Source organism: Electrophorus electricus, chromosome 17 (genome assembly GCF_013358815.1).
Source record: "Electrophorus electricus isolate fEleEle1 chromosome 17, fEleEle1.pri, whole genome shotgun sequence".
NCBI lineage: Eukaryota > Metazoa > Chordata > Actinopteri > Gymnotiformes > Gymnotidae > Electrophorus > Electrophorus electricus.
In genome coordinates, this window is record NC_049551.1 from 3509317 (window position 1) to 3535997 (window position 26681).

General features: G+C 42.1%; 2 protein-coding genes across 3 annotated transcripts; one reads left to right on the top strand and one right to left on the bottom strand.

Moving 5' to 3' along the window:
- On the top strand, window positions 1-13488 carry smg6 (SMG6 nonsense mediated mRNA decay factor). 2 transcript variants are annotated; one of them, XM_027006433.2, is made up of 19 exons: window positions 1-132; window positions 1046-3386; window positions 3657-3849; window positions 4023-4133; window positions 4945-5051; window positions 5148-5226; window positions 5716-5826; window positions 6131-6343; window positions 7941-8002; window positions 8395-8540; window positions 8639-8755; window positions 8975-9146; window positions 9318-9534; window positions 9780-9959; window positions 10058-10216; window positions 10417-10561; window positions 10691-10905; window positions 11538-11619; window positions 11831-13488. In XM_027006433.2, the coding sequence occupies exons 1-19, from the start codon at window positions 30-32 to the stop codon at window positions 11959-11961; spliced, it is 4884 nt and encodes a 1627-aa protein (XP_026862234.2). In that variant the 5' UTR covers window positions 1-29; the 3' UTR covers window positions 11962-13488. The 2 variants fall into 2 exon arrangements, with proteins under 2 accessions (XP_026862234.2, XP_026862235.2); XM_027006434.2 differs by having other exon boundaries at window positions 10061-10216.
- Window positions 12532-25742, bottom strand: zdhhc20a (zinc finger DHHC-type palmitoyltransferase 20a). Its single transcript, XM_027006435.2, has 14 exons — window positions 25654-25742; window positions 25324-25493; window positions 24216-24242; window positions 23910-24004; window positions 23238-23358; window positions 23029-23098; window positions 22894-22926; window positions 20443-20563; window positions 19469-19601; window positions 18854-18980; window positions 18366-18449; window positions 18056-18162; window positions 17733-17780; window positions 12532-16947 (listed from the first exon to the last, which is right to left on the bottom strand). Exons 2-13 carry the CDS (start codon window positions 25439-25441, stop codon window positions 17737-17739), a joined length of 1080 nt encoding a protein of 359 aa, XP_026862236.1. The 5' UTR covers window positions 25442-25493; window positions 25654-25742; the 3' UTR covers window positions 12532-16947; window positions 17733-17736.
- Between the last annotated feature and the right edge of the window lie 939 nt (window positions 25743-26681).

Consider the following 26681-nt stretch of genomic DNA (forward strand, 5'->3'; position numbering starts at 1 on the left):
AGACGCCGTATGTTTGTGTTTTGTGTTTGATGGTGACGAAAATGGCGGACGAGCTGGACAGAGTACGAATTTCGGCCGCTGAACTACGAGTAGAGGCGTCGAGTTTTGTCACACAAAAGGGCAACTTAAAAGGTTAGTACCGACGTTAGCATTAGCGGAGGACTGTGGATACAGATGGTTAGATGTAAACACGCGAAAACTAACTTAAACGGATCGGTTCGCGCTATGATAGCTAGCTGGCTACTAGCTTTAGCTAACGTTAGCTAACAGTTTGTTAATCTCTTCGCTTGTGGTAGTTTATTTTGTAGGGTAATCTGGGACACACATGGTGGCAATTGTATCAGTAAGTGGGTTGCTTCTTGGTGTTTTTCAAAAGTAATCATGTAGCTAGCTACTCAATACCGTTGTTGGTTAGTTAGCCAGCTAACTGTCTTCTCAGCGACCTAGCTAGCCTCCTCTAACTTGGTGGAACACGATAACCTTATTTGACTGACGTGAGAGAACAAGACTTAAATTAAGTAGCTAGTGAAGACTGGCTAGTATATGTCATCTTAAGGCAACAGTACAGACGTAGGCGGTAACTTTAGCTAGCCGGTGGACGCAGCGGGGTCAATTAATCTTAGTAGCTTTGCATTTCATCAACCTAGCTAGCTAGGATATCTAGCTAGTTATCTAACTAGCTAGCTCTATTGTCGATCTTGTCAGTTGACTGTTGTCCCGTATACATTTAAGTCGGTCTAAAATTTTAAAGGTATCTTGCTACGAGTGGACATTTCAGGTGCAACAGGTAGCTAGCTAGCTAATTTGCTGTCACAATGAATATAGTAAGCCTGCTACCGAGCTACCAGTTTAACATCCTTTAGCTTGTGTTCTAAAGCGAGACTCCGGTTCTCTATAGTCCTCTTTGTGTTTATCAGAAGTGGGTAACGGTTACTTAAGTTTTGAACAGGGAAATGACAACAAAGCAAATAAACAAAGAAGCAACTTACAATATAGTGCAGTGCGTATTCAGCCTAATGCCTTCAGCGTCTCTCGTTTCTGCCAGAGGTAGAAGAGAACACCAGTAAGAAGCAGCTACAGCGAGAGGTGAGACGGCCGGATCTGCAGCGCTATCAGCCTGGAGCAGGGCAGTCGCGCAGACGCAAAGACAGCGCGGAGGGAGAAGCGCGGGCGCTTTCCAGTGAGCGTGCACACACATCGGGCGAGCGCGTGTCAGATCCGGACATCAAAATGCCTGACAGCTCTCCAAGTTCTGATCTGAATCTCCTCAGTGGAGACTGTCCATCAGGGACAAGCAACTTCAATACGGACAGAACTAAAGACTCTTCCAACCATCTGCATGCTGGAAGGAGCCCTGTTAAAGATAAGATATCAAGAACTGGTACATCTGGGTCTCCGAAACTGTCTCGGAAAATACGCAAACCTGATCGTGAGATATATCAGCCAGGTGGACGAAGGTCCAAAGGTGGTAGAGGCTCTGGTTTAAACAAGGAGTTGGAGCAACTATCCAAAGAAAAGGAAGAAAAAACAACAGCTGGTAGCTGTGGATGTGTGGGATTAGTGGAAGAAGGTAAGGATATGCTGGAGGAGGACGTAAAAGAAAGAGAGGAGAAAGAAAAGGTGAAAAAAAGCAAAGAAGGCAGAAGAAAACAGGAGCCAGGAAAAGAGCAGAAGAGTTCAGACTCGCCATCTACACACAACGGCCTGACCAGTGTTGAAAATGTAACCGATAAAGTGACGAACCTCAACATTAGCAGCCCCGCAACTTTGGAGTCACAAGGAAAGAAAGGAGCCCGAGCTGAAGATGGGGGTGATAGGAGAAAAAAGTTGAGCAGTGAGGGCCGCAGGAACAGAGCAGGAGGGGCAGAGAGAGGCTCGTGTGATGTGGATGGAAAGAAGAAGGAGAGGGGGACCCAAAGGTCCAGAGGGGGCAGAGAGAGGGGTTCCAACCATGCTTCAGGGAGGAGGGAAGAAGGGGAGGGAGTGGAGAAAAGCTCCGCCACACACCAGTGGGAGAAAAACTATGACCAAACAACAGAAGAACGGTGGCAGCGCGATGTGCAAGCAAAAGATGTTGGTCAAGACCAAAACTTACAAGGAAAACATAGAAATAACCACACAAAAGACAGGAACGGAGAGAGACACCGGCTGTCTGAAGAATCGGGCAATAACAAAGTGAGCTCTGCTTCCAAACGCTATTCCAAGTCAGACATCCGGCGTCCTCGAAACCGGACCTATAGCACGAGCTCAGCCAGCAGTGGAGCCAGCATCGATGCACCAAGAGGCTCTCAGAGACGTAAGGCTAATGCAGCTTTCGGGGGAAGGGAGAGGGGAGAGGGGAGACTTGCACCCAGGTCTCATGAAATGATGATGGCGTTAAAAGAAGGGACCACAGAGAAGCAGCCCAGACAGAAGAGGTGGACAGCTAGAGAGATGTCCTCCACGGATTCCCTTGAGGAGGGTGAGGTATGGGAACGGGATGATGAGAGAAGAGGCCTGCGAGACAGAGAGGCTGAGGATGACAGCAGTGCTTTCATAGCCTCCAAACGGAACAACAGGGGCTTAAGAGGATCTTTGGGCAGTGGTCGAGGAGGAATTTTAAGAGTTTCTTTAGACAAGCAATCTAGTTCTTCCACAGGAGCTGGTGAGGACCAGACAAAGCGAAAAAATCAGGGTCCCAGAGGTAGAGGACGAGGTATCCTGGTCCTCCCAGCACACACTGAGCTAACTGCATCCCCAGAGCCTGGACCTCGTCTGATGGGTGGGATGAGAGGTGGTATGGGCCTGGCCAGAGGAAGAGGGGGTCGTGGAGGAAGTACAAGGAGGCTCTGGGACCCAAATAACCCTGATAAGAAACCTGCCCTGGCAGGCAACCAACAGTCTCAGCGTTCTCCTCTCCAGCAGTCGTTATACCTACAGCATCAAGGAGGATATGGCCCGCTGCACTTCCTGGACACTGATGATGAAACTGCAGGGAGCCCTCCAATCCCCCAGGGGGATCACTTCCAAAGTCAGCAGGCTGCTGCCATGGCTTACTACAAATTCCAGAACTCTGACAATCCTTACTGCTACCCATTGCCAGCCAATGCTCCAAACACCCCTCCACGCTATGCATATCCCTATCAGTTTTCATACCAAATGTCTGCCTCTAATGGGATTTACCCCAGCCCTGCTCTGGCACCTTTCTATGGAACATATGGTCAGGGTGGTCAGGGTTACCCCATTACAGGTGGCACCACAATTAGCCAGGAGGAGGCAGAGGTACAGACCAGGGGGGAGTTAGGAAAACTGCTGCGAGTGGCTGACAGTCAGGAGCTCCAGCTCAGCAACCTACTGTCCAGGGAACGACTGAGCCCAGATGGACTGGACAGGATGGCCCAGCTGAGGTAAGCAAGGTCTGATTAGTCCTAAAGCAGAAAGAGGCATTTGTGGAAATCAGTTCATAGGAAGAACGTAAAGAGTTCAGAAGCTTGGTTTAAGTCTGTTAGGCTATTCGTTCTTTGTAGGTTCTTAAAGGCCTGCAGTGGCATTGTTGCTTCCTAGAGAATTCACTTTAATACTGCATGATGAGTATCGTACATTTGTTAGCACTTTTTTGTGGTTCTTATTGTTTTGATGTATTATTAATCTCACTGACATTTCCGTTTCCCTCTCAGGGCAGAGCTCTTGACATTGTATGAGCGAGTGATTCTAACGGATATTGAGTTCTCAGACTCTCAGAACTTGGACCAAGTGCTGTGGAAGAATGTGTTTTATCAGGTCATTGAGAGATTCAGACAACTTCTGAAAGACCAGGACTCTGATACAGCTGTTCAGATCAGAGCCATGCTTTTAACAATACTAGAAGAGGTAAAACATGCACTGCATGTCCTGTCCTGTAAGATCTTAATGAGACACTTTTTTTTTTGTGGCGCAAAAATAATAATCCACCAATATGCAATTCTACTGCGTGTTTGGACTCATTGGCCCATATGAAACAACTGTGAGAAGTGAGAATCAGTGTCGACACATCTGTTTTCTAGGGGGCAGTGTTCTTTGATTCACTGCTGCAGAAGCTGCAAACTGTTTTCCAGTTTAAGCTTGAAGACTACATGGATGGAATGGCAGTACGCTCAAGACCTCTGCGCAAAACGGTAAACAGATCTGTTCCTAGTAAACAAGCCTATGTTGCCTCTGTTTGCTCCTTGTTTTAATCCAGCTAGCAATGATGAGGACTCGGAAATACATCTTTATTTGATTTCAACACTGACGGTGGAGTATTTGATGACCTGTGATATAAATTGAACCTTTGCACCCAAGGAAGGGGCGAAGCACAGGTGTGCGCTCTCCGAAGGGGAAGGCAGTGTGGTGACAGAGACCCTCACCCCCTGAGGAAGAGAGGGTGATGTGATGAAAATTGTCACTTGAGGCGGAACGGGTGCTCCGGCTGCTGTTCCAGAGAGCTGGCTATTAGGTCCAGTGGTCAGGGCATGTGTTTATCGTCTGTAGTACCTGGGTTCAAGACCCTAACCTGCTGCCCTCCACCTTTACCACAGGTGCACGTTAAACCTGAGCTTAAAATCATTTAGGTCTTACAACACATTGTGTTTTGATCACATGCCACAGTCTTTTTACAGCTAATAGGGTGTTTTTGTCAGAGTTCTGGGAATTGAAAGCGGCATTCCCCTTTGACTCTACTCTTTGAGTCTTTCGGCAGTATTTGATGAACAACCAACTTTCTTGCACGTTCTTCAGCAGAAAGAAGTATCATATTAAGAAGTACCCTAATTGTGGACTTGTGTAAAACGGTTCAGTATCTTTACAACTGTATTGCAAAATGTGCTGCTGTTATTTTATGAACTTTAAGTTTTTTAAATTGATGTATTTATTTAGTGGATTAGTTCATTTTGTGCTGTCTTTTTATGTGTAGTTACTGCTCTGAGTTGAATTTGCTTTTCACTGCAGGTGAAATACGCTCTGATCAGTGCTCAGCGCTGTATGATCTGTCAGGGAGATATTGCAAGATACAGAGAACAAGCCAGTGATTCTGCCAACTATGGTAAAGCACGCAGGTCAGTGCTTGTGTAGCAAGAAATTGTTCAGTAAGCTACAATGTTACCCTTTATTACACTGGATTCAGTATTTTTTAATGTTTTTCTTTTTCACAGTTGGTACCTAAAAGCTCAGCAAATTGCACCAAAAAATGGAAGACCCTACAATCAGCTGGCTTTGCTGGCAGTGTACACAGTAAGATGACATTTATTTACTATTAAATGTTTACTTACTTAAAGAAGTGTAACTGATAACGAATAACCAGTCAGCAATTATTCAAACGTAAACCCTGACTAGGTGCTCAGGTCCTTTTGAGGAATTACCCTGTTTATTACATGGCAGCTTATATAGTACGTGACCCAATTTATTTATTTGATTTATAATGAACAAAAACTAATGTCATCATGTATGATTTATAATGACAATATTGACTGAAATGATGTGAAACAGTAGCAGGGCCGTATGATCATTTCTGCAGATTCAGTGATCAGGTGTTGAAAAAGCACTGACCTTTTGAATGCCATGACTGACCAATCATAATCAAGTATTTCACAGCTTTCTGTCAAATTTGGTATGAGGCCCTCATATTTTCATCTATAAGACAGCTATAATACCACATTTCACTTGCCTGTCTGTCTCTTCCTCCTTCATACTCTCCTGCCTGTCCTCCCTTTCCCCGTGCAGAAGCGAAAGCTGGATGCTGTGTATTACTACATGCGTAGTCTGGCTGCCAGCAACCCAATTCTCACAGCCAAGGAGAGCCTGATGAGTCTGTTTGAGGAAGCCAAGCGCAAGGTAAGTGTCTGACATACACTTTTGCTCACTCTCCTACCTCTTTGTGGGACTATGGGACTATATTATAACTGGTCAGTCACATGCTATTGTCTGAAATGTAGGACGTCATCTTAAGACATGTGAAGCACAAGCTACTCCAGCTAGCTCTGAAGGCTGTACAACCTTTAGTTCCAATGTGCTTGGGAAGCTATATATATGTACTAGCTGTCCGTGGTGTTGGAACGTTACACCTGGTTTCCAGGAATAGCAAAAAAAAATAATAAAAAAACATTAAAAAAAAACCTTTGTGCCTCCCTCTCCCTAGGCTGAGCAGATCGAGCGCAGGCGTAAGCAAGATCTGGAGGCTGGCACACGGGGCCTGCGGGGGCGTGGAGGGGGTCGGGGTGAGGATGCCACCCGCGTGGAAATCTGGATACGTCCCAGCGGGCATCCGGGAGTAGCATCTCGCTCAGCGGGCAGCGAGTCGAGCAAAGAGCCGGAGCAGGACGCAGGGCTGAGCGCACTGACCGCCAGTGATGTGAGTGTGGCGACACCACCACTGCACATCATCTTTGCTCCTCCGTTACCACCTCCAAGTCTGTGCAGGAGTGCAGAATCTATTTATAAACCAATGCTGTACCTTTTATACAGCCAGTGTACAGCTGCCCCTACCTGGGAGCTTATTTTTGTTTGTATGAGTAATTGGCTAGAACTGTGGACGTGCAGTACCTGTAGTATTCTTGTGACCTCACCTGTGTTTTTAAGGAAAAAAATCCCGGTTGTTTAGTAGTGTTTGGTTCCTTACACATGCATCTGTGTGTGGCTGAGGGTGCATTTGATGTCGCGGCCCTTGCTTTCCTCCTGAGGGGAGCGTCACAGCCATTCTTTTTGCACATTAGTACAAGCCCCCAACACTCCCACTGCACCAAGTGACTGAGATTGTGGATGTATGTGTGTTCTCTGAGTATGCGCACAGACACCTAAGTATGCACCCCCCCCCCCCCCCCCCCCCCCCCCCCCCCCCCCCCCCCCCCCCCACCATATCGCGCTCGCGCTCTCGCTCTCCCGTGCACATGCGCATACAGAGAACCTTGAGCTGAATAACACCTCCTACACAGCTCAGCAGAGTGTAAAAACAGACACACTTGAACTCAGTCCCCTTATTCTACCTTCCTTTTCACCGATTTCTTCCAAGTCCTTTAAGCGCCTTCATTCTCTCTTCTTTTTTTGCTCTTTTATTTGCCCAACTTTATAATATCTTTAAAATTCCTTTGTCTTTAATTCTTGTTCCCAGTTATGTTCACTGTGCTGTTGAAGTGTTCCTGGGAGATGAATAAGAGACAGGAAGTGTTACTCATATGTTTTTCCTCCCATATCCATTGTAGGGAACCTGTTGTGTTGTTGAATGTCTGTCTATGTGTATGGCAATTATCTTGTAATTGCGTGTCATGACACAGAACTACTTAATGCAAAGCACTTGGGCGAGTCTTTCCAGATAAGTGCATCTGCCAAATGCCCTGTGTGTAATGCAAATGTCACAATTCAACGATGCCTATGGACAGATGTCTGGGGGGAGGGGGATTCTAACAAATGCACACTTGAGTGCACACATTTTGAACAATAAAGAGGTAGGCCTGAGTTGTTTATGAGCCTTGCACAGGATGTAGCCACACATGACTCACCATCCATGGCAGAGAAGGGCGTCAGTGGGCCGTGATGCAGCCATCATCTCCGTTGCCTTGGATATTCGCCCACGTCAGCATAAACAAACACACACACAGTTCCAATTTTTCCACCCTCTGCCACATTATGGATACGAGCTTTTATTCTATTTGGGGGGGCCCCCCCATATCTGGCTTTAGGATATACAGTAATTTAATGTTATAGCATTGCCACGGTTACCCTTTTTTTAATTGGAAAAAAAAAATTCTGTCATTGGCTTAGTTGTCTTTCGGGTTTTCTTTATATTAGGTAATCTTCTATTAAAACATTGCCTTGATAAGACATTACAGTGGTAAGTCGGTATTCAGAGTATTATGAGAATGATTTTTTTTTTTTTTTGGAGTGAGGCAGGGAGCATGAGCACTTAAATTATGTGATCTCTTATTTTAACCACTGCCCTCTGTTTTTTGTAGCTCAACAAGAGATTTATCTTGAGTTTTCTCCACACTCATGGAAAGCTCTTCACTAAAGTAGGGTAAGTGGCTACTAAGGTACAGAATTTGACGTCTAAGGCTTACTGCTGAGTGGGAGCACTATGCAGACAGAGAAACCGATATTCTTATCATAAACTTAGACATTGATGACAAGCGCTCAGCTAAAAGTGCTACTTCTGGGTGAAGCAACTAGTGAATAAATTCATGCTGGGGCAGGTTCTGATTTGTGGTTAGAAGGAAAGATCTGTTCATAGTTTGTAGTTTTGTTTTCTAGAGTTTCTTTGTTGGTTTTTGGTGATTTGCCATAGTTGGCTCATCACTCTTCAGTTTTGTTAACTGTTACCTTCTGAATGCAGGTTGATGTTTCAGTGTGAGTTCTGTGTTGAGACCTAAAAATCCCACTTGTCAGTTATGAGTTCTGATTGGTCCTCAGGATGGAGAGCTTCCCAGCTGTGGCCAGTCATGTGTTGCGGGAGTTCCGGGCCCTCCTCCGGCATAGCCCCTCCCCTCTTGGTACTGCACGCATGTTGCAGATCGTCACAATCAACATGTTCACTATCCACTACGCACAGACCAGAGGTAGAGTGACACAATTCTTTCGCTACGGAGCTTTTAACCGGATGCTTCAGTACACACCTTTTAATCTGCTTTTAAATGATTAAATCCTGTATCTGTAGCCGGAGGACAGGGAGAAACCCGTTCAGTGTTGGAGGAACAGGCCACCTCTCTGGGTTTGGCTATGTTTGGGCTGCTAGTGCAACGTTGTACAGAAATCCTGAAAGAAACCCCCGCAGGTGAGTGAACATGCATGCTGTGAAATCCTTGTCAGATGAGCCACTCCAAAATGACAAAAAATGTGTGTAGTTGTGAAATGCTGGGAAAGATAATTTTTTAAACATTTTTAATTTTTTTCAACTGGAAGTGCTTGTGTAGCAAGTAAGAAAAGATGAACTAACCAGACGCAGTGCAGAGGTGAAGGCAGAATGTAATGCCGGTTTCCCCCTGTGCATCAGAGCTCATCCCAGCGGAGGAGCTTGGAGATTGTGATGCAGAGGAAGAAGAGCCCATGGTGCGAGTGTCCATGTTTCCGACTGACCTGCGGGAGCTTCTTCCCAGCGTTAAAGTCTGGTCTGACTGGATGCTGGGCCACCCGGAACAGTGGAACCCTCCCCCATGCAGTGTCGAGTGAGCCATGCTACAAGCACAATTACAATTATACGGTCACGATTAGAATTGACCACGTTGTTCCCATTTGGCCGAATCTGACGGATGTGTAGCTTGCACGTGATTCTGTTGTTACATGACTCGTCTGTATTGGATGTTGAAGTAAACTGCAGTGTGGGTGTCTGCCTGCAGCGGCAGCCCAGACGTCTGGCAGTTCCTGGCAGAGCTGTGCAATGCACTGGCGTGTGTCTACCATGGCGAGACGCCGCTCTACAAGGCAGACGCTGACAGCCAGGGGGAAGAGGACATGCGTCTGCTGGTGCTGGAGGAGGACCGAATGCTGGCCGGGTTCATCCCCCTGCTGGCTGCTCCGCAGGAGCCCTGCTACATCGACCCGCAGACAGACGCTGTGAGTCATATGCACCACACACAGGTGGGGGGTCCTATCACATGGTCCTATCAGTTGCACCATGTTTACTATAAGTATTAGCACACAAATACACACACACACACACACACACACACGTGCAGTGTGTCTCATCCCTGTCATACATGTGTGTACGCACACACACACACACACACAGACACACACACACACCAGCGACTACCTCAGTAGTGATGCATGTGTAAACATTTGAGTGTTTGGTATTGTAGGCCATGGCAGCAGACTGTAAGCGAGTGACTGTACTGAAGTACTTTCTGGAGGCTCTGTGTGGTCAGGAGGAGCCACTGCTGGCCTTTAAAGGAGGGAAGTACATCTCAGTAGCAGCACCTCCCGCTCCCAGCCAGCAAAGGGAGGGCAAGAGCCAGTCACAGACTCCCGAGCAGAGCCAGGTCATTGCACCCCTCTTCCTGACTTTCATGCACGGTACCTGTGCTGAACACGATGACAACTAACATGTTTGTGCATGCGTGTGTTTGTGTGTTTAAAGCAGGAGGATGATGTGATATTAGAGGACTCCTCCCTGTCTGCATCGGAGGGAGAGGTGGATGGGGATGTAAGCGAGGATGACATTCGAGAGCTGAGAGCTCGGCGCCACGCGCTAGCTCATAAACTAGCCCAGCAGCAGAAGAGGAGAGACAAAATACAGGTACCACACACACACACACACCATGATTACATCAGCAGTAAAAATTCAGACACACACACACACACACACACACACACACACGCACGCGCCCTTGTGTATCCTCACTCTAGGGTGCATGTACAGGGGCCGCTTGATAAGCATTATATTGCACGAGTGTGTGTGTGTGTGTGTGTGTGTGTGTGTGTGTGTGTTCTCTCTAGGCTGTGCTGCAGACAGGAGGGCAACTGGAGCTAGAGATCAGGCCCTTCTACCTTGTCCCTGATACCAATTGCTTCATCGACCACTTAGATGGCCTGAGGAAGCTACTGGCCTGTGGGACCTACATACTGGTGGTCCCTCTGATTGGTGAGACACCTGTAACACAACTAACCTGGTGTGGATGACTACTCCGCCAACTGTCTAAAAAACCAAGGCAAAACTGCTACAGGGTGTGTTTACGTTCTCCCTTTTTCTTCCTTGCTGTGCATCTCCCAGTGATCACAGAGCTGGATGGCTTGGCTAAGGGCCTCGAGTGCCGTGACGGGGAGCCGGCAGCCCACGCCAGGCTGGTGCAGGAGCAGGCTAAAGCAGCCGTGGCCTTCCTGGAGAAGGGCTTTGAGGCCCGCGAGCCAGGCTTGAGGGCACTCACAAGCAGGGGGAGCCAGCTGGAGTCAATTGCCTTCCGCAGTGAGGACACCTCTGGACAAAAGGTGAGTAGATGCCGCTATGGTAACTGTGGTAATTTAAGATAATATTAGAGCTACACGCTATGCACATTAGATTGTGATTATTCTGCTTATGTGTTGTAATTAGGATGTTTGTTTTTTAAAAACATGTTGGTGAAACATCATGATGGGAAATTGTTGAAGATTTGGTCTGCATTATTTTGACTAAAATTAATTATGCTTGTTCTGTCATTTGAATTTGATGTAACAGAACACCCACACAACCGCTCATTTGAAGTGTCTGAGATTTGGTCAGGATGCTCATAGCACACAATTTTAATAAATAAATACATTTTTCTGGGGATAATTTCTGTATTGCTGCTTTCTGCCGTATCAGTATTCCAAATGCCAATATTACAATCATGACCGAATACATTGTGAAGCTCCAGTTAGTATCTATAGTTTTTAAATGTATGCATAGCAAAGCTTCTCCTAGTCTTCAGGGGGTACATATTGGTTCTGTCAGGTAATCAGACTATGCCATTTCATTATCTGGCTCGGGAGGGTTTGAAAAGGGTTTGAGTCCAAATGACTGGCTGTGGGCCCCCAGGGACTGAATTGAGAATCCCTGCTATATAATATATGGAATGTGTGCCAAATCAATATTTCTTCTTCAGGGCAACAATGATGATGTGATTTTGTCATGCTGTCTGCATTACTGTCAAGACAAGGCCAAGGACTTCATGCCTGTTCAAAGAGGTGAGGGTTCAGGTTCTGTTTAGCTCAGCCAACGAGCTCTGTGCAGACTGGAGTACTGGGCTTGACAGTGTTTATTTACACTTTTACTTAGTTTTCAGGGGTTTTGAGCTTTTTCTAACCTTTCTGTTGGAGTGGGGTTTTTTTTGAAGATCTTTTTTATTTTAATTTTTTAATTTGTCAGTGAATTGCTGGTCATTGTCTTCCCTCTCAGATAGGCCAGTTCGCTTGCGCAGGGAAGTGGTTCTGTTAACGGATGACCGGAACCTGCGTGTGAAGGCCCTGACCAAGAATGTTCCCGTTCGAGACATCCCCGCCTTCCTGAGCTGGGCTAAAGTGGGCTGAAGAAAGGGACCAAACTTCCTACTGTATAAACCGCTCAACCTCCACTGCAACTGTGGGTGGAAGGCAAGAACATGGCACAGAGGGAGTGAGATGGGGTGTGTGTGAGAGAGAGAGAGAGAGGGGGGGGGGAGAAGGTGCTTCATTTTTGTTAGACCAACAAAAAAAGCATAGAATGAAAAAAGACGTCATTTTAAAGAAATGAGGAGAAGAGTTTCTTTATCCCCTTAACAGCAGAACATGTGAAGAGTGGCAGGAGGGCGTTTGAGGGTAAGACAGGCTGAGTTGAATAAGGGCTCGCACCGCTTAGGTGCACGGGATGGTTTTGCAGCCGCAGGCCTGTGTATGTATGAGTGGGGAGAAAAACATCGAGAGGCCATTCTCTGCTGTGCTGTTTAGTCTGCAGTGCCAGCCTGCAATATCAAACACAAGGGTTCAGAGAGGGGCGAAGAGAGTGAACGAGCACGAGTGAGCTGGAGGATTGGGCTGACATCAGACCACAGAGGCAGACATGCCTGACTACTTTGGCATCCCACAGGGAGCTTGTAAAGAGCTCAAAGCCCCAGGAGTGAGGTGAGAGACCCGGGGCAGCATTTTCTCTCGTTCCTGTTTTATGGCCTACAAGACTATTTGCAATGCCTTGCTTCAGTCTGATTGATCACTTGCAGTCTTTTTTGTTTGTTGTTTTTTTTTTGTGTGCATGTTTTGTTTTGGGTTTTTTTTTTTGGTTTTTTAAGAAGAACCTCCCCATCCTAGCTTACATTGCAACATAATACAACTTCAACATCCAAATAATACTCATTGTGGTACATTTTATATCAGTTACGGTGCTCCATCTAAATATTTGGTAGAATTCTTACGTTGTGCACCAAATTCCTCAGAACAAAAGTGTGGGCACTGCACTACTAAGCAGTGTATAATTTTGGGACATATCAATCAAGGTTAACAAATATGAAATATTGATTACTATACCATTCACAAAGTAACACCCTTTTTTTAAAATTCTCAACTAATTCTTTAATTCAGTTTCTACTAAGATACATTACACAAGCTTTTGCCATACACCATTTTAAAAAGAAAGGTCATATTCCTTCAGAATAATTTAAATGATTAAAAATATATTTAGCAAATCCTTTGTGTTTTAACAGCTTTACAACAGTGGTTTCAAGCTCATCTTAAAATGTGTGTAAATGAGTTTTTTCCTTTTCTTTTGTGGGTGATTATTTTATTTGCAGGCATATTGTAATTTTTCATAAAATGCTTGTAGCACAAACAGCATGGTTTGCTCTGGAAGTTAATATTTTGCAACACCACCACTTTAGACAAATTTAATGGAACCTGATATTTCAGCTTGGTGAAATGTTTTTAAAAGCATCATCTGCTGTGGCATGATAACATTTAAAAAAGGCTTAAAAATGAAGCAACACAGCTTTTGGTTTAGCAGTGCACTGTTAATGGGCAGCTAATGCCAGCTTCTAACGCCATGGAGAATTTTCTTTTGGTTTAATTAATAAAACTTTGGTTTCCTCATTGCTGTTGTGTAGTATGCCAAAATTTGCAATTTGCTATTATGGCCACGAGGTGGCTCCCTTCCCTTACGAACATACAGTATTTGTTCAGAGCCAGGCCGCTTCCTATTACTCCCGAGAATCTAAAATAAAATTCAAAACGCTAGAGGGAGCCCAAGAGTTCAGTGAATGGGGGTGAATAGAGCCACGTCTAAAATGAAAAATTTAAATAGTTTCTCACTACTTGGCCCGGATCTTCCTTTTATTTCGAAAAGTAGAAATGTGTATTACAATAAAATAAAGAAAACGTACCTGTACATTTCCTTTTTTGTACAGCAAACAGGTTTTGGGCAGTAGGATGCTACAATTTCTGCCAGTGAGTGCTGATTGATTAGAGAGCTAATCCTGAAGCAGCAGAGATAATGGCATTTAACAACTAGTTTAAATAACTACTGTTTAGCTGTTTTCACCCCTATTTGTTTGCTCTAGCTTGGGAACGCCTCTAGCAAGCAAACGCAGACGTTAGAGTGGCAATTCTCTCTACAGACTGATTTGTTCACATTGAAACAAGGTTAGATTAACTTTAGCCTTATCATCTGCATCCCAGTAAATACAAGAAAAGCACTTCATCAAAAAGTTTTTACATACATATTTGAAGTGCATGCAAAGGAAATAGCCAAACACTTTGAAGCATTCTAAACAGTAAAGGACATTAGACACGAAAAGCACAGTAATACTGAGCAACAAAAAAGCTGTTTATTACAGTCATCAGAATGACACCTATACAAGAAATTTCTTGTGTAATCTACAAAATACAAACCTTCAATTAGACATGGAAAAAAACTGTTTAGACTTATGAAATATTTCTTTAAATATTACATTATAAACCCAAACTGCCCTGCAGGTAAGTAAAAAAAAATAAATTGCATGCAAACATAAATATACATTTTTTTTTATATATAAAATACCCATGCTTAATACTTAACAGCAAAATGGTCCTTGATACAAGTTTGGTATTTGATCCTAGTAACATCTAAAATGTTACTAGGTTATCAATAATTAGTGAAATTCATTGTTCTACAAAGAATTTGTTTTTGGTGTAGATCACAGTCCTGATAAACTTGGCTACTTTAACATGTAAACCCTCTGTAGCAACATGGTTAATACTCAGGCCTCACAAAATGCAAAAACAAATTCAGTGTTGATTTAAAGTTGAATTAAATTCATAAGGCCTGTAATTGCTTAAAATATTGTTAGCATTCTTTCTAAAGCAGTATGCCGTGTTAAAAATTGCTATGATAGCAAATGATTTAAATTTCTGCAGGTCACCATGTGGCTTCATGTTGATTTAGAATATTGAGGGGAGGATATCAGGGGAGTGGTTGGGGGGGGGGGGGGGTTTCAAAAAACTTTTTTTTGAAATATCTCATGCCTGTCTGTAGCTGAACTAGAGGCTCCATGCACTGAACCAAAAACTGTATAGGAGAGGAAAGTGATTTGGTTTGAAGCACTTGCTTACAGATATTTTAATTCTATCACCAGTAGACATTTTACTTCATGCTATAATAAAATCGATCAAATGGGGATGCAAAGGGTCGGAGGGATGACAGTTTTACAAAGAGGATCAAATTTTTATTTTATTTTTTTTATCTGGCATCCACTGTCAAGCCCTGATCATTTCCATTTTTTAAATGTTGTTTTGCACAATGGGTGTGGAAAACTAAAGGCAAAGTGTAAAACTAGTGTGAAGCCATTATTTACACGATATCTTGAACCTTTGTAAAAAGTTGCAGTCTAAAAGAATGTAGTTTTTACCCTGTCACTGCCATTGCTTTTATGAATATAAAAGTATGCATTTTATGCAGCAGAGTTGTATAAAGTGACCACGTGGTACTACAAGAAACAATCAGTAACCCCCAGCTCCTCCTCTCCAAGACCATACAAAGAAAAGAATACTACCATTGTAAACAAAACTCTACTTCTCTTTACAAAAAAACACCCACATGAAAAATACTGACAGTAAACGAAGGGAAGCACCTGTCACAAACCTTAAATGAGCAATTTCTAAAGCACATGATTTGTGAATGAACAGTGGTCTATGTAAGATCATGGATTAAATGTGTTAATGGAAATATACTTCTTTTCAGTTTGCTACAAAATAAGTGTGGTTAGAAAATTGCTAAATGATAAATACAAAGGGTTTTTTTTTTAATACCCTTTTACCAGATAAGCTCTTCTTGAGCAGGTGTTCTCAGCCTGGGTGCAGTGCCACATACAAGCCCAACACTTGTTCCTGAACTGAAGGCACAAAGCCGACTTTATAACATCCATTTTATAACGTCTGCTTCCTTAAATATTCTTGACCTCAAATTTTGGCTTTCATTTTTTGATGAGTAGTTATTTATAGCCAGGGAAGCTGATTTTTTTTAACTTATAAATACATATTCGTTCCTGGGTGGGGGAGTGATGCTTTATGAATACTAAAACTGATGATCAAGGAGATTTTGTACACTTATTCACGATGTACCCAAAGCAGAACCTGATCCAGAAATAGTACTCCTATTTTCAGAAACTCCAAGAACACCCTGATGAACAAGACAATGATCTGTGCTGCTGAAACAATTCTGAGGTGGTTCATGTCACTCAACAGTAATGAAGGTGAAATGGAAGGAAGCTTTAGTGCTATTCAGCAAACATCTCCTGGAATGTACATATTAAGTGTACTACCTTCTCAAATGCACTTCTTCAAAACAGTGGCACCATGCTTTTAACAAGAGCTCAATTGTTTATACTAATAGAAAAGTAGTATAAATACTACATTGTATTCAACAAATTAAACGTATCATCATCTGAGCACTGATAACATCCAGTCTCCAGTATAGTGTACATCTTGTTCTTGTGCAGGTTTGGAGGTACAGTTGGTTCATGCCCTGTAGTGCCTAGGTAGTGTTTGTTATTTATTATTCCAATCAGCCTGAGTGCCAACATTGTTTGAACATAAAGTTCTGCTACCTACACAGTGCAAAATGGTAGAGGGGGGGGGGAAGAATCACAGCTACCAAAGTTCAGCAAAATGATACCATCAATGGTTCAAGTACCATACGTTTCCAGTTTTTACCTTAAAAGGTCCCAGTTAAATGTATAGTTAGTCCACATATAAATACAAGAAACAAAATAGAACGGGAATATTTGGTAAAAAAAAAAAGTTGGTGTGTGTATTCATGTGACTTATGACAAACAGAAATGACCAAGTCCCATTAGTACACAGGAAGCAGTAGCGTGATCAAAAGTCCACATTGACACGGATGCTGTTTGACATTTGTGGATGCATTTTCATTGGTTCCCAGTTTCTATGGAGATGACAGGAAGTTGCTAAGCTTAAGGCAGAGTGGATGGCTCTATGGTCTTTTGAGTGAAGTCTTAAAAGTTCAGCACAAGGCTCTCAAGTGATCAGACTGGCTTGTGACAGTCATGTTAAGCCCTATAGATGAAGGTAATAATTAAAATACAGTCAATATCTCTGGCATTGTGAACACCACACTGATAATATATTATCTGCAAGTCTAGTTTTAAAGGTTCATTTTTCCCCTTTAGCCACAATCATATCACATTTATGCCTGATTACGCATCTTAGCATTTCCTGAAATGCATATATAGAGATTCAAATCAGTACTTAAGAAAAGATTAAATTCGGTGCCTACAGAGCACAAGAAAACTGGAGCGCAATGGTGATTTCCATTCTGGTATTAAGTGCAGAAAGCAGCTGTGTTGTAGAGGGTATGCACTGATGTCACTTTACAGTTGGAAAACACACCCTCATTTGGACCAAGTGGCAAAACATTCTGCAACATGACTGTTTATTAGGGGAATGGAATGAAAAAGGATTTTATGCTGAAATTAAAGGCTCTTAAGACTTGACATCAATCTATCCAAATTACCAATGAACCGATGGGGTCATGTGTATCCACAGGAATCTGGTTTCCTGACATTTATATGTATAGTTAGCTAACTAGCTACCTGCTTTCAACACTGGGAAATACACCAAGCAAAGTCTATAAAAGCCTCAACACTTAGTCATAATACAATGATTTGTTCCTGGAATTAAAGCGACGGGGACACCAATGCATGTGGACACGTTTGTACAAATATTTCCATTTTACTACAACTCCAATTGTAAAAACGAAGCTAGCTAGCTATCGTAGACACTCAATTACATTATACATGTATATAGATGAAAAGTCTAAAATCCCATCTCAATGTGTTTACCTGTTTAGGGCTCACTTTCTATGCAGACTGCCACTGTCTGTCCATTATCTGCAACACAGAAAGCTTCACATGAGAGTTCACACAGCTCCAAGAGGTTTATGCTCATTGGTTAACTCAATAACACATTCCTGTATCAAAAGTACTGATGAAGTGGTTACAAGGATAATAGCCAATTTTCTTTCAACATGGGAGTATTTACTGTTACTGGGCAGCACACAATGAATATTCTAACATTTGAAATTATTTTATTTCATCTTACTCTTTAATATAATTTAGCAAGAATTTGCAGTTGCGTGATCAGTGAAAGCAGTTTTTCATCCTACCAGTCTTTGTTCTGCAGTCCTTCTGTTCATCAGAGTGCATGTCATTGGTCAGAAGCTGGTTAGTTGACTCACTCAGAGGCCGACTGTTTGTTTGGCCATCAATAGCACTGTACATTACACACACTTAGTCGGCAAGAGGAGCTTAATTTATGCCCTGTCAAACACTTCATGGATTTGTTTCTATACAGTAGAATTAAATCATATTTGCATTACTTTTATGATTAGATTACATGTACAAAAATAATGTAAATGCATTTAATTTAACACCATTCACGGAGTGGAATAAAAAGGAAAAATAACTGGAGATTACCATTTTGAGTTAGCCTGGTTCACAGTTCCCTGTTCAGCATCCGTGTTGACTAACCGAGTAGGGAATGTATAACCGTCTCCCAAACTTCAAGAAAATACAGTGAGAGACAACAGAACTTACTGAATCCATCTTGACCAACATACTTTAACACAATTTACCGTGAGCCGTCATAAGAGGCTTTTGACTCCTCATGCAGTTTTTTCAGATCATTTCTTTTTCAGTGACTGATCAGAACAATTGCTCAGCACATCTTTCCCTACTAGTCCACTGGTAAAAAGACTTCACTCTATTTTAAAATAATACTATACTGACATGACATCACAGACAAGTGTTCTGAATTTAAGAATGCTATTAATTACAGGTTTCATTAATGAATACAATGAGAAGAGCATGATGCATTTCCATTGAAATTTCCCAACAAAGAACAGAAATATTAAGAAATACACTAATGAAATGGTCAGGAGGACAGCTATGGTTTTTTTCCTTACCTTGAGTAAATGGGCAAGATCCAGGATTTCTTTTGGTCTCCAAAAACCTCAGTGAAGTTTTTACGGAAACCCAGAGTAAAGCCGTTTTTATCTGGGCCGTGTCTGAACACTGGGGCTCTGAAAGCCTCTGGTGGGGAATGAGGCACAGGCAGGCATCAGCAAGTACTTCAGCCTTGTCCTGAACGCCTTTCCTATCAGAAGTGTTACCACAACTCAACACAATGGTCACGGTGCTTAAAATATTTTAGCCACCACTCAGCAATATCAGACTCTAGACAGTCTATAGACAGCCCATGGTGGTTACCAGTCCTCAGCATGGCAAGATGTAAAGATCAAATCACCTTTCTGATCTGCACCAGCTGCCTTAAATGTCTGTTACTGAAATTGTCTCAAAGGTTCCATGAATGAATGAAAGAAAGAAACATACTAATATCACCAGTGAGAGGTATACAGATCAGGGCAGAAAGAGAAACGGAAGCAGGAAGGAAACCCAGAAAGGAAGACGGTTATAACGTTATAAAAAGAAACCAAATGCCACACAGCTTCGTCATAGGTAGGTTAAATAAAATTGCTATTCATTGTCCATTGTAGTGTGGGTGAGATGAAGCAGGTCACCTATAGTAGTCCTGTTCTTGGCCACAAGCCAGATGTGGTACGTGAACAGGGACAGTATGCTGATGAAGAACATGGCCGCCACGAAGAAGAGGAACAGCACGTGGAACTTGGCAGGAGTATCCGGCAGCTGATTCTGAGCAGAGGGGATGGTGGTGAGCCCCATTTTCAAAACACACATGACTTCAGAACTTCTTTACATGCAACATGTCTGGCATTATCTTAAACATAGCTCACTATGGAGGAGACTAACTCATTAGTTCATAACAACTATTTTAGAATGTGTTAAAACAAAACAACAGATGGTATGGTCTTGTACCAGAGCCACCATTATGCACTCATTTAATCCTAGCCAAAACAGACCAGGAAAATATATTTCTTTTTAGAAAGCTAAAAAGGCACCCAATAAAAAAATGTTTTTATACCCTTTCTAGATGTCTAAACCTTTAAATGATATAGAAATGTTTGCTCCAGAGTTTTACAAGGCTTTCTAAATACAGATGGCAGTACCAAAATGCTAAAACTTATATGCCTTGTATGTAAAGACTCTACATCAGCTCTGATGTTTTTCCTTTAGGTAAATAGGTCTATCAGAGACTTAACACATCGATGATCACATACCATAGTGAGTTCAAGCGCAAAGCAAAGCAAGCACGCATAGTTTACCTCTGGACAGTGCTCTATAGCTCTCCTTTGGCAAAGCTTCAAGCATTAGAGACATTGACAGAATGTTAGATTCAAAAACAAGATTGCGCTCTCTCTCTCACATATACACTCACATACATCTGCAAGCACACACCAGTGTCCACAACAGAGCTGTTTGTATATGCTTTTTTAAGTATGGGTCAAGAACAAAGCTCCGTCTGACGTATAACAAGGTTGGACTGCTTGAGCCACGTCAAAGCTGAAGCTATTGCTTATTATGTTCATACAGGCTCATTTATGGTGTCAGTATATTAGTGTGCATGTGTACTCACTGTCCAGAACTTGATGAAATACTGCAGAACGGTGGCAGCAATAAACACACAATACAGCATGGAGTAGGCCAGAAACAGTACAAAGAACTTGTAGTTTGAGAAGCCCACACAGTTATTGACCCTAAGAGATACAGGGAAAGACAGAGGCATGTGAGGTATACAGGAGACGGATGGGGAAAAATTCACCAAATTACAATGTCAGGCTAGTGCTGGATGATAAAACTCTCAATACAGGATCTCGATAAAATGCCTAATCATTTTAGACATTTTATCGAGATCCTGTATTGAGAGTTTTATCATCCAGCACTGGGGGGGGGGGGGGGGGGGGTAAAATGTTTGCAACATTTTACCCCAAAATGGATTTTAAAAAAAACAGCCCATCACAGAAGAAACACAACAACAGCCAGTCAGTCTGCAGTTCTTGGCTTGGAAGTCAAAGTACCTTTTCCTATCGCAAAGCATATGTTTGAGCTAGCGAACACTGAAGAATGCTCCGGACACTGAATGAAAATAAGTGGAACCAGTGAGGGGCATGGAAGTGAAGATGAATTCCCAATTTCCTCCAAGGCTTGTCAAATTGTTGACAAAAAAATTACATCATCAGTTATACGGAAGTGGTCTGGATATCTGAAATGTAATGAAGCACAGATTAAGATGGCCCGCAAAATATTGGGTCAGCGCAAATCAAGATGAGAAAAGATTTGTTGTGTTTCCATCACCGAAAAGTGGTGCCATCCCAGCCAGCACACCGTATGAAAATACGGGCACGTTAGTCCATTTAAGTTTGATCAGGCCTAGTGCTGGTGTATCACAACAACAACACATCGTGTAGCCATGAGCCCCTATGAAAAGTGATTCAAAAGCAGCAAGGACACAAACACACAGATTTCTACCTTTAAAGCATTTGGGAGATGTAACCTAGTACATAATTAATATTACTTTATTTTGTTAAATTTGTTACATTAAATGTGCCTTTTGATCCATTTTTGTCCTCGGGTGTCCCTTTACATTTGAGATATTTACTGCCATGCCAAACGAATTTGTACTAGTAGTCACAGCTTTTTAGAGCTTCCGAGCTTTATTTGCATTGCTTTTATACATTACAAGACAAGCTAACTTGTATTGTCCTGTTAAGGCAGATACAGCATGTTTGCACAGTTCAATGTTTGTTAGTCTATTTTTGCAAAGAAGCTATTTTCTAGCCTTATGAATCCTCTGGTTTCCTCGGGCTTCTGTCATTATTAGAATACTCTTCTAACTGTGAGCAAATTATCGCGATATTGTTTTCCACATTGACCAATATTAATAATCACACAGCCCTAGACAAAGCTGCTGACGACGGACACGTCTGGAACGTAGCTCATGCCAAGGGTGTCGTTATAGGGGGAGCTGACGGGGCTCAAGACTCCGATGTTTCGATGCAACGACCCCGAATGAATTTTTCCACTGCTGACACTTTGAAAGTTATGTTACAGTATCGGTCAGGCCCGGCTCCCTCCCCCTACAAACGCACAGCATCGGCATGCTTTCTTCCGAAAGCGAGATAAAAAAAAAAAAAAAAAGAATGTGATGGGAATTTCACACAATTCCAGTAAATGAAGGACAAGCAACGCGACTAACTTACAGATAGGTGATGACTAAAAAGGTCTTTTTACTGGTGATGAGCGAGAACACGTGAACTGATCACGATATGATGCTGTCTGCTCACAGCAGTGCCAACTCTACGTAATAAGCGGTAAACTTCCCAATATACTGCTTTAATAATTCATCAACAAAGCATTTACCTAGCATAATCTGCTTGTTTTGTGTTATTGTTAATATGTGACAAAGTAGCTTTTAAAAAACATTACGTTTTTATTTTTATAAAGTATAGGTCTGGGTGGTAGGGGGCGATAGAGAGTCCCAAATTATGTGTAAGGCCCCTAAAGCGTAGAAGCTACCCTGGCTAATAAACTAAAATGTGTTATGTGCTCTCTTCAATGTGAGACAAACATGGTGCCTGGTGATCTTATAAAAGCAGCTATATTATCAAAAAATTGATGACTCCCCTTAAGTAACATTAATGTTTTCAATCAGATATCCAAAGACATTTTTTCCCCTCTTTAAGCTAGCGTTGTACTTACTGCAGATAAAATGGTTAACTAATACCAAGATCAGCTCTAGCTGTTCTAGAGGAAAAACATTTTGTGGATATGCTTAAACCATTGGGGACTCAAGCCCTTCATGTGTACATGTACACACACACACACACACACACACACACACACACACACACACACTCTCTCACACATACATACACACACACATACATAAATTCAGTGCCACCTCAACACAGTGACATTCAGCTGTCTTGTTTCACAGCTCTCTACCTGTTAATCATCAAGGGTTATAAAGCATAGCTTGTGTTTGCCAGAAACCTGCTCTAATTAGAGTCTGGTAAAAGTTACACACCATGGGCAATGATGATCCATCTTTAGTACACACCTAAAAGAAACAACAGAGAACACATAGCGGAAGTGAATCTTTTTTTTTTTTAATGATAATGCAAGAAGTGGCAATATTTGAGGGGAAGAGGAATTTGCTTACTGGTCACATGTTGAACAGTGATGACATCTATCTGGTTTGATCACCTGACAGGGGTCACAGTAGCGAATGGCTAGAGGGAGAGGAGAGCCAGCCTTAGCAGAATCATAAATACAAATGTGTAATGCTACATGCAAAATAGCAGAACCAGCCACCCAAAACCATTTTATGGAGAGTTTCAGAGCAGAATATTTGCCGTGCAGAACCCTGACCTCCAGAAGCAGTACGGGTGTACATGGGTAACTCTCTGGCCGCGTTCTTCAGGATCTCCTGCTGGGCGTCTGGCATCTCCTCTCTTTCATACCGTTCCTTCTCTGCTTTTGGTAAACAGAACTACAGCCAACAGTGGAACAGTGTTGAAAGTGAGAGCCTGTGCACCCGTGCATGTACATTTGTGTTTAAGACTAAAGTTTTCAACTGTGACTCTAAATGCCTATGCCTCGTAACATAAGAGAATGAGTCTATTATTATTCTGTAGTGTTATTCTGTACTTTCATACAGCATGTTTAGTGTATCAAAAAAAAAAAAATTTTAAAAAGCATCTTTTGCAGAAATAAACCTCCACATTATGCACCTAAACAGCAATACATGGCAAAATAAAAAAGAATTAAATACATTTTCCAAGCCCACAAAATAAAGACTTCTTTGAAGTTCTCCTTGCTCTGGTCATCTTGTCTGTTATTATGGTTTGTGGTAATGTAACTACAGACTAGCCAGTCAGCCACCCAGCAATGACATGGCCTCCGACAGGCTTGGTACGACTACACAAATAAGCAGAATCCTTTTCACTTAAACTACAAAAATCTGCTGGGTAACATTCTGTTCCATGTGTGGATCTTTGAAAAGAAGGGGAAGACAGAGTTGCAGAAATGCCGCAGGCCTACCTCTTTTGAGGGGCTGATGGGTTTGGAAATGATCGTTTTCCAGTATGACCACATAAACATTATGAAGCAGACATGAAAGACTACCAGATAAATAACTGCAAAAGAGAAAGATATAGAGATATGAGCTATTTTTCACTTCAACCTGTACAGCCCCAAACATCTCGTTTACATCCTCTCCAAACCACGAGGGAACAGCACTGCAGTAAAATGTATTACATCACCCAATGAAAAATATATATACTCATGTAACAAACTCAAGCATTGAGAAGATGTAGTGTTGCGTTCTACCAGAAGCCCCATTCTTACCTTGTTCTTCAGTGTTAGGGATTGTGTCTGGACACAGAACGAGAGAAAGACAGACAAAGAGAGAACCAGCATTAGAGAGCCTTCCATCGATTAACTGGCAGCCGTCCTCCATTCAGAGCCAGCAGCAGAACGGAGATGGACCGTTGTCTTCCTATCGTTCACCTCCTGTCCCTATAGCCTGCCTGTAATGCAGGGGCACCGGAGGCTGGCACTGCCGTCTAGCAGGGAGAAAGCCTGCTTTGTGTCCAGCAGGAACAGACTACTTCTGCAACACTTAATACTGCCTGACAGGTGCCAGTGTTTTGTATGAGTCTTAGCTAAATGTGAAGCACTAGACTGTTCTGTACTGTACGCTTATTCATTAACATGGGGGGCGGGGGGGGATTATGGGTCTAAATCAAGGAACTTGATAAAAGGTACTGCACTTTGCTTTATTAAAGCAGTATAATTTGGATGAATGCCACGAGGAAGACAACAGTTACAAGTAATGTGTATGTTTAATAGGAAGGAACAGAAGGCATGAGGTGATATATGAGGGTAAAATAAAGTTGTCATGTTCCTTGAAAAGACGTAATACCGAAAATTGAAAAAAAAAAGAAAAAGAAAAGAAAAATGCATATATATATATATATATATATATATATATATATATATATATATATATATATATATATGCCTTCAAAGCTGATACAAGCTGAAATAAATGAGAATGAGAGAGAGCGAGAGAAAAATCTAACACCAACAATCCCAGACTATTTGTTGAACTCTGTTATCTTAATTGTATTCAGCGCATTAGTCGGTTCTGGCAGCTGGGTAACATAGCCTAATTAGGAGTTAACGTCAGTGCTTACAGCTAAGTTTTTACACACAAGACAACGAATTAAATTAGGCCGTTGTCACAAACACAGAAAAAGCTTCAAGCTGCATTTGGCAATATATATGCCATGAAGATGCATCATTTCTAAATTAGCCCTGATCTCACGAATATTGGTACCAGGCAGTTACAGTCACTTTTACCGACGCTTCGTTTTGCCGGCCGTGACTGCAAACTACCCTCCAACTTTCAGTGAACAACGGAGACATAATTCAAGTTTACACTTGTACTCACAAATGCAGAGCTCCAATACGTAGGCATAATACGACCAGCATACGACCAGGTTGATGAAAATAACAGGTATCCAAGATAAACCCCTTTGACAGTATTTTACTACATGAGAGGGCGCCATTTTATTCCGTCTTTGGAAAGGCTGTGACGTACAGAAGCGCGCTCGTCCTGCACTGGAGAATCAAACAAAGAGCGTTTCTTAACCGCAAGTGAATTCACAGTGAAATACATTTGAAAAAGAATTATTTTTTCTTTAAACACAATTTACATTTCTTAAACAAAAATTAAAACAATTATATAGATAAAATATGAAAAGACTTTTCAAAATCTTACTTCAATCAAACATTGTTAGATTCACAGCTACTAAGTAACTTTCAACTCTCGAAAGCTCTCCGAGTAAGATCCTTTTTCAGGGTTGTCGGTTATTTCAACATCTGGCCACATTCTCACTCTCACCACACGCCGTACTTTTCGGTGAAATACTACTTTCGTCCAGTAGATGGCAGCAACACAATGGGTGGATTAACTTTCCGACCTAGTCTGGAGCCTTCAGTGCTACTGATAGTGCTCAGACGTGAACCAATTGTTTTTGTTGGGCGTGGCTTCGCGCTTAACAATGAAATAAACGAACTAAAGGTTTAATAAGATTTAATGCACAGCCTATATTTTAGCAAATTATCACAGATTAAACTAGTACAACAAAAAGAGAGATTACTTGTGGTATGGTGATAGCAAGTGTCATTTTGAATGTGCATATTTCTTGATTTTGACTAAGACTTATATAGTCTATATTAAAATAGACACAAATACCTATTATAAAACCTTTAATAGGAGCTCTATTATGTCATAGGGACAAAGACAGTCTCCTATCATGCAAATTCCTTGAGTAATTAATTTAAATTCACATTTACCTGCTATATAATTTTTTTTTATGTTGGATTGTTTTGTCAGATGGTAAGATTTTGAATGCCTTAATTAGTTCATAATCTTGTTGAGCACTTGGGCAGTTTGCCATGAAGTTTAGTTAGTTCAGTAGTTCAGTACCAAATAGACCAGCTCAATTTCAGATTGCGGTAAGATGAATCCAAATTACTTTTGTTCAGCCAGTTGTGCCTTATACTGAGCAAACAGCAGAATCTAGATTTATTGTGTGCTATAGCACCCTGCATTCTAAAAATGTTTGGGTCAGCTTTGGACCGTTAACAAATAAAAGACATTTCTTCCCATGTATACCAATTAAATGATGTTTTAAATGCAATCAAGACATGAAACAGAATGCTGGTGAGTGTTACGGTGATCAACGGTTTTGTGAGCTATGAGTAAAACCCTGAGAAGTGGGTAAATGTGGATAATGAAACAGT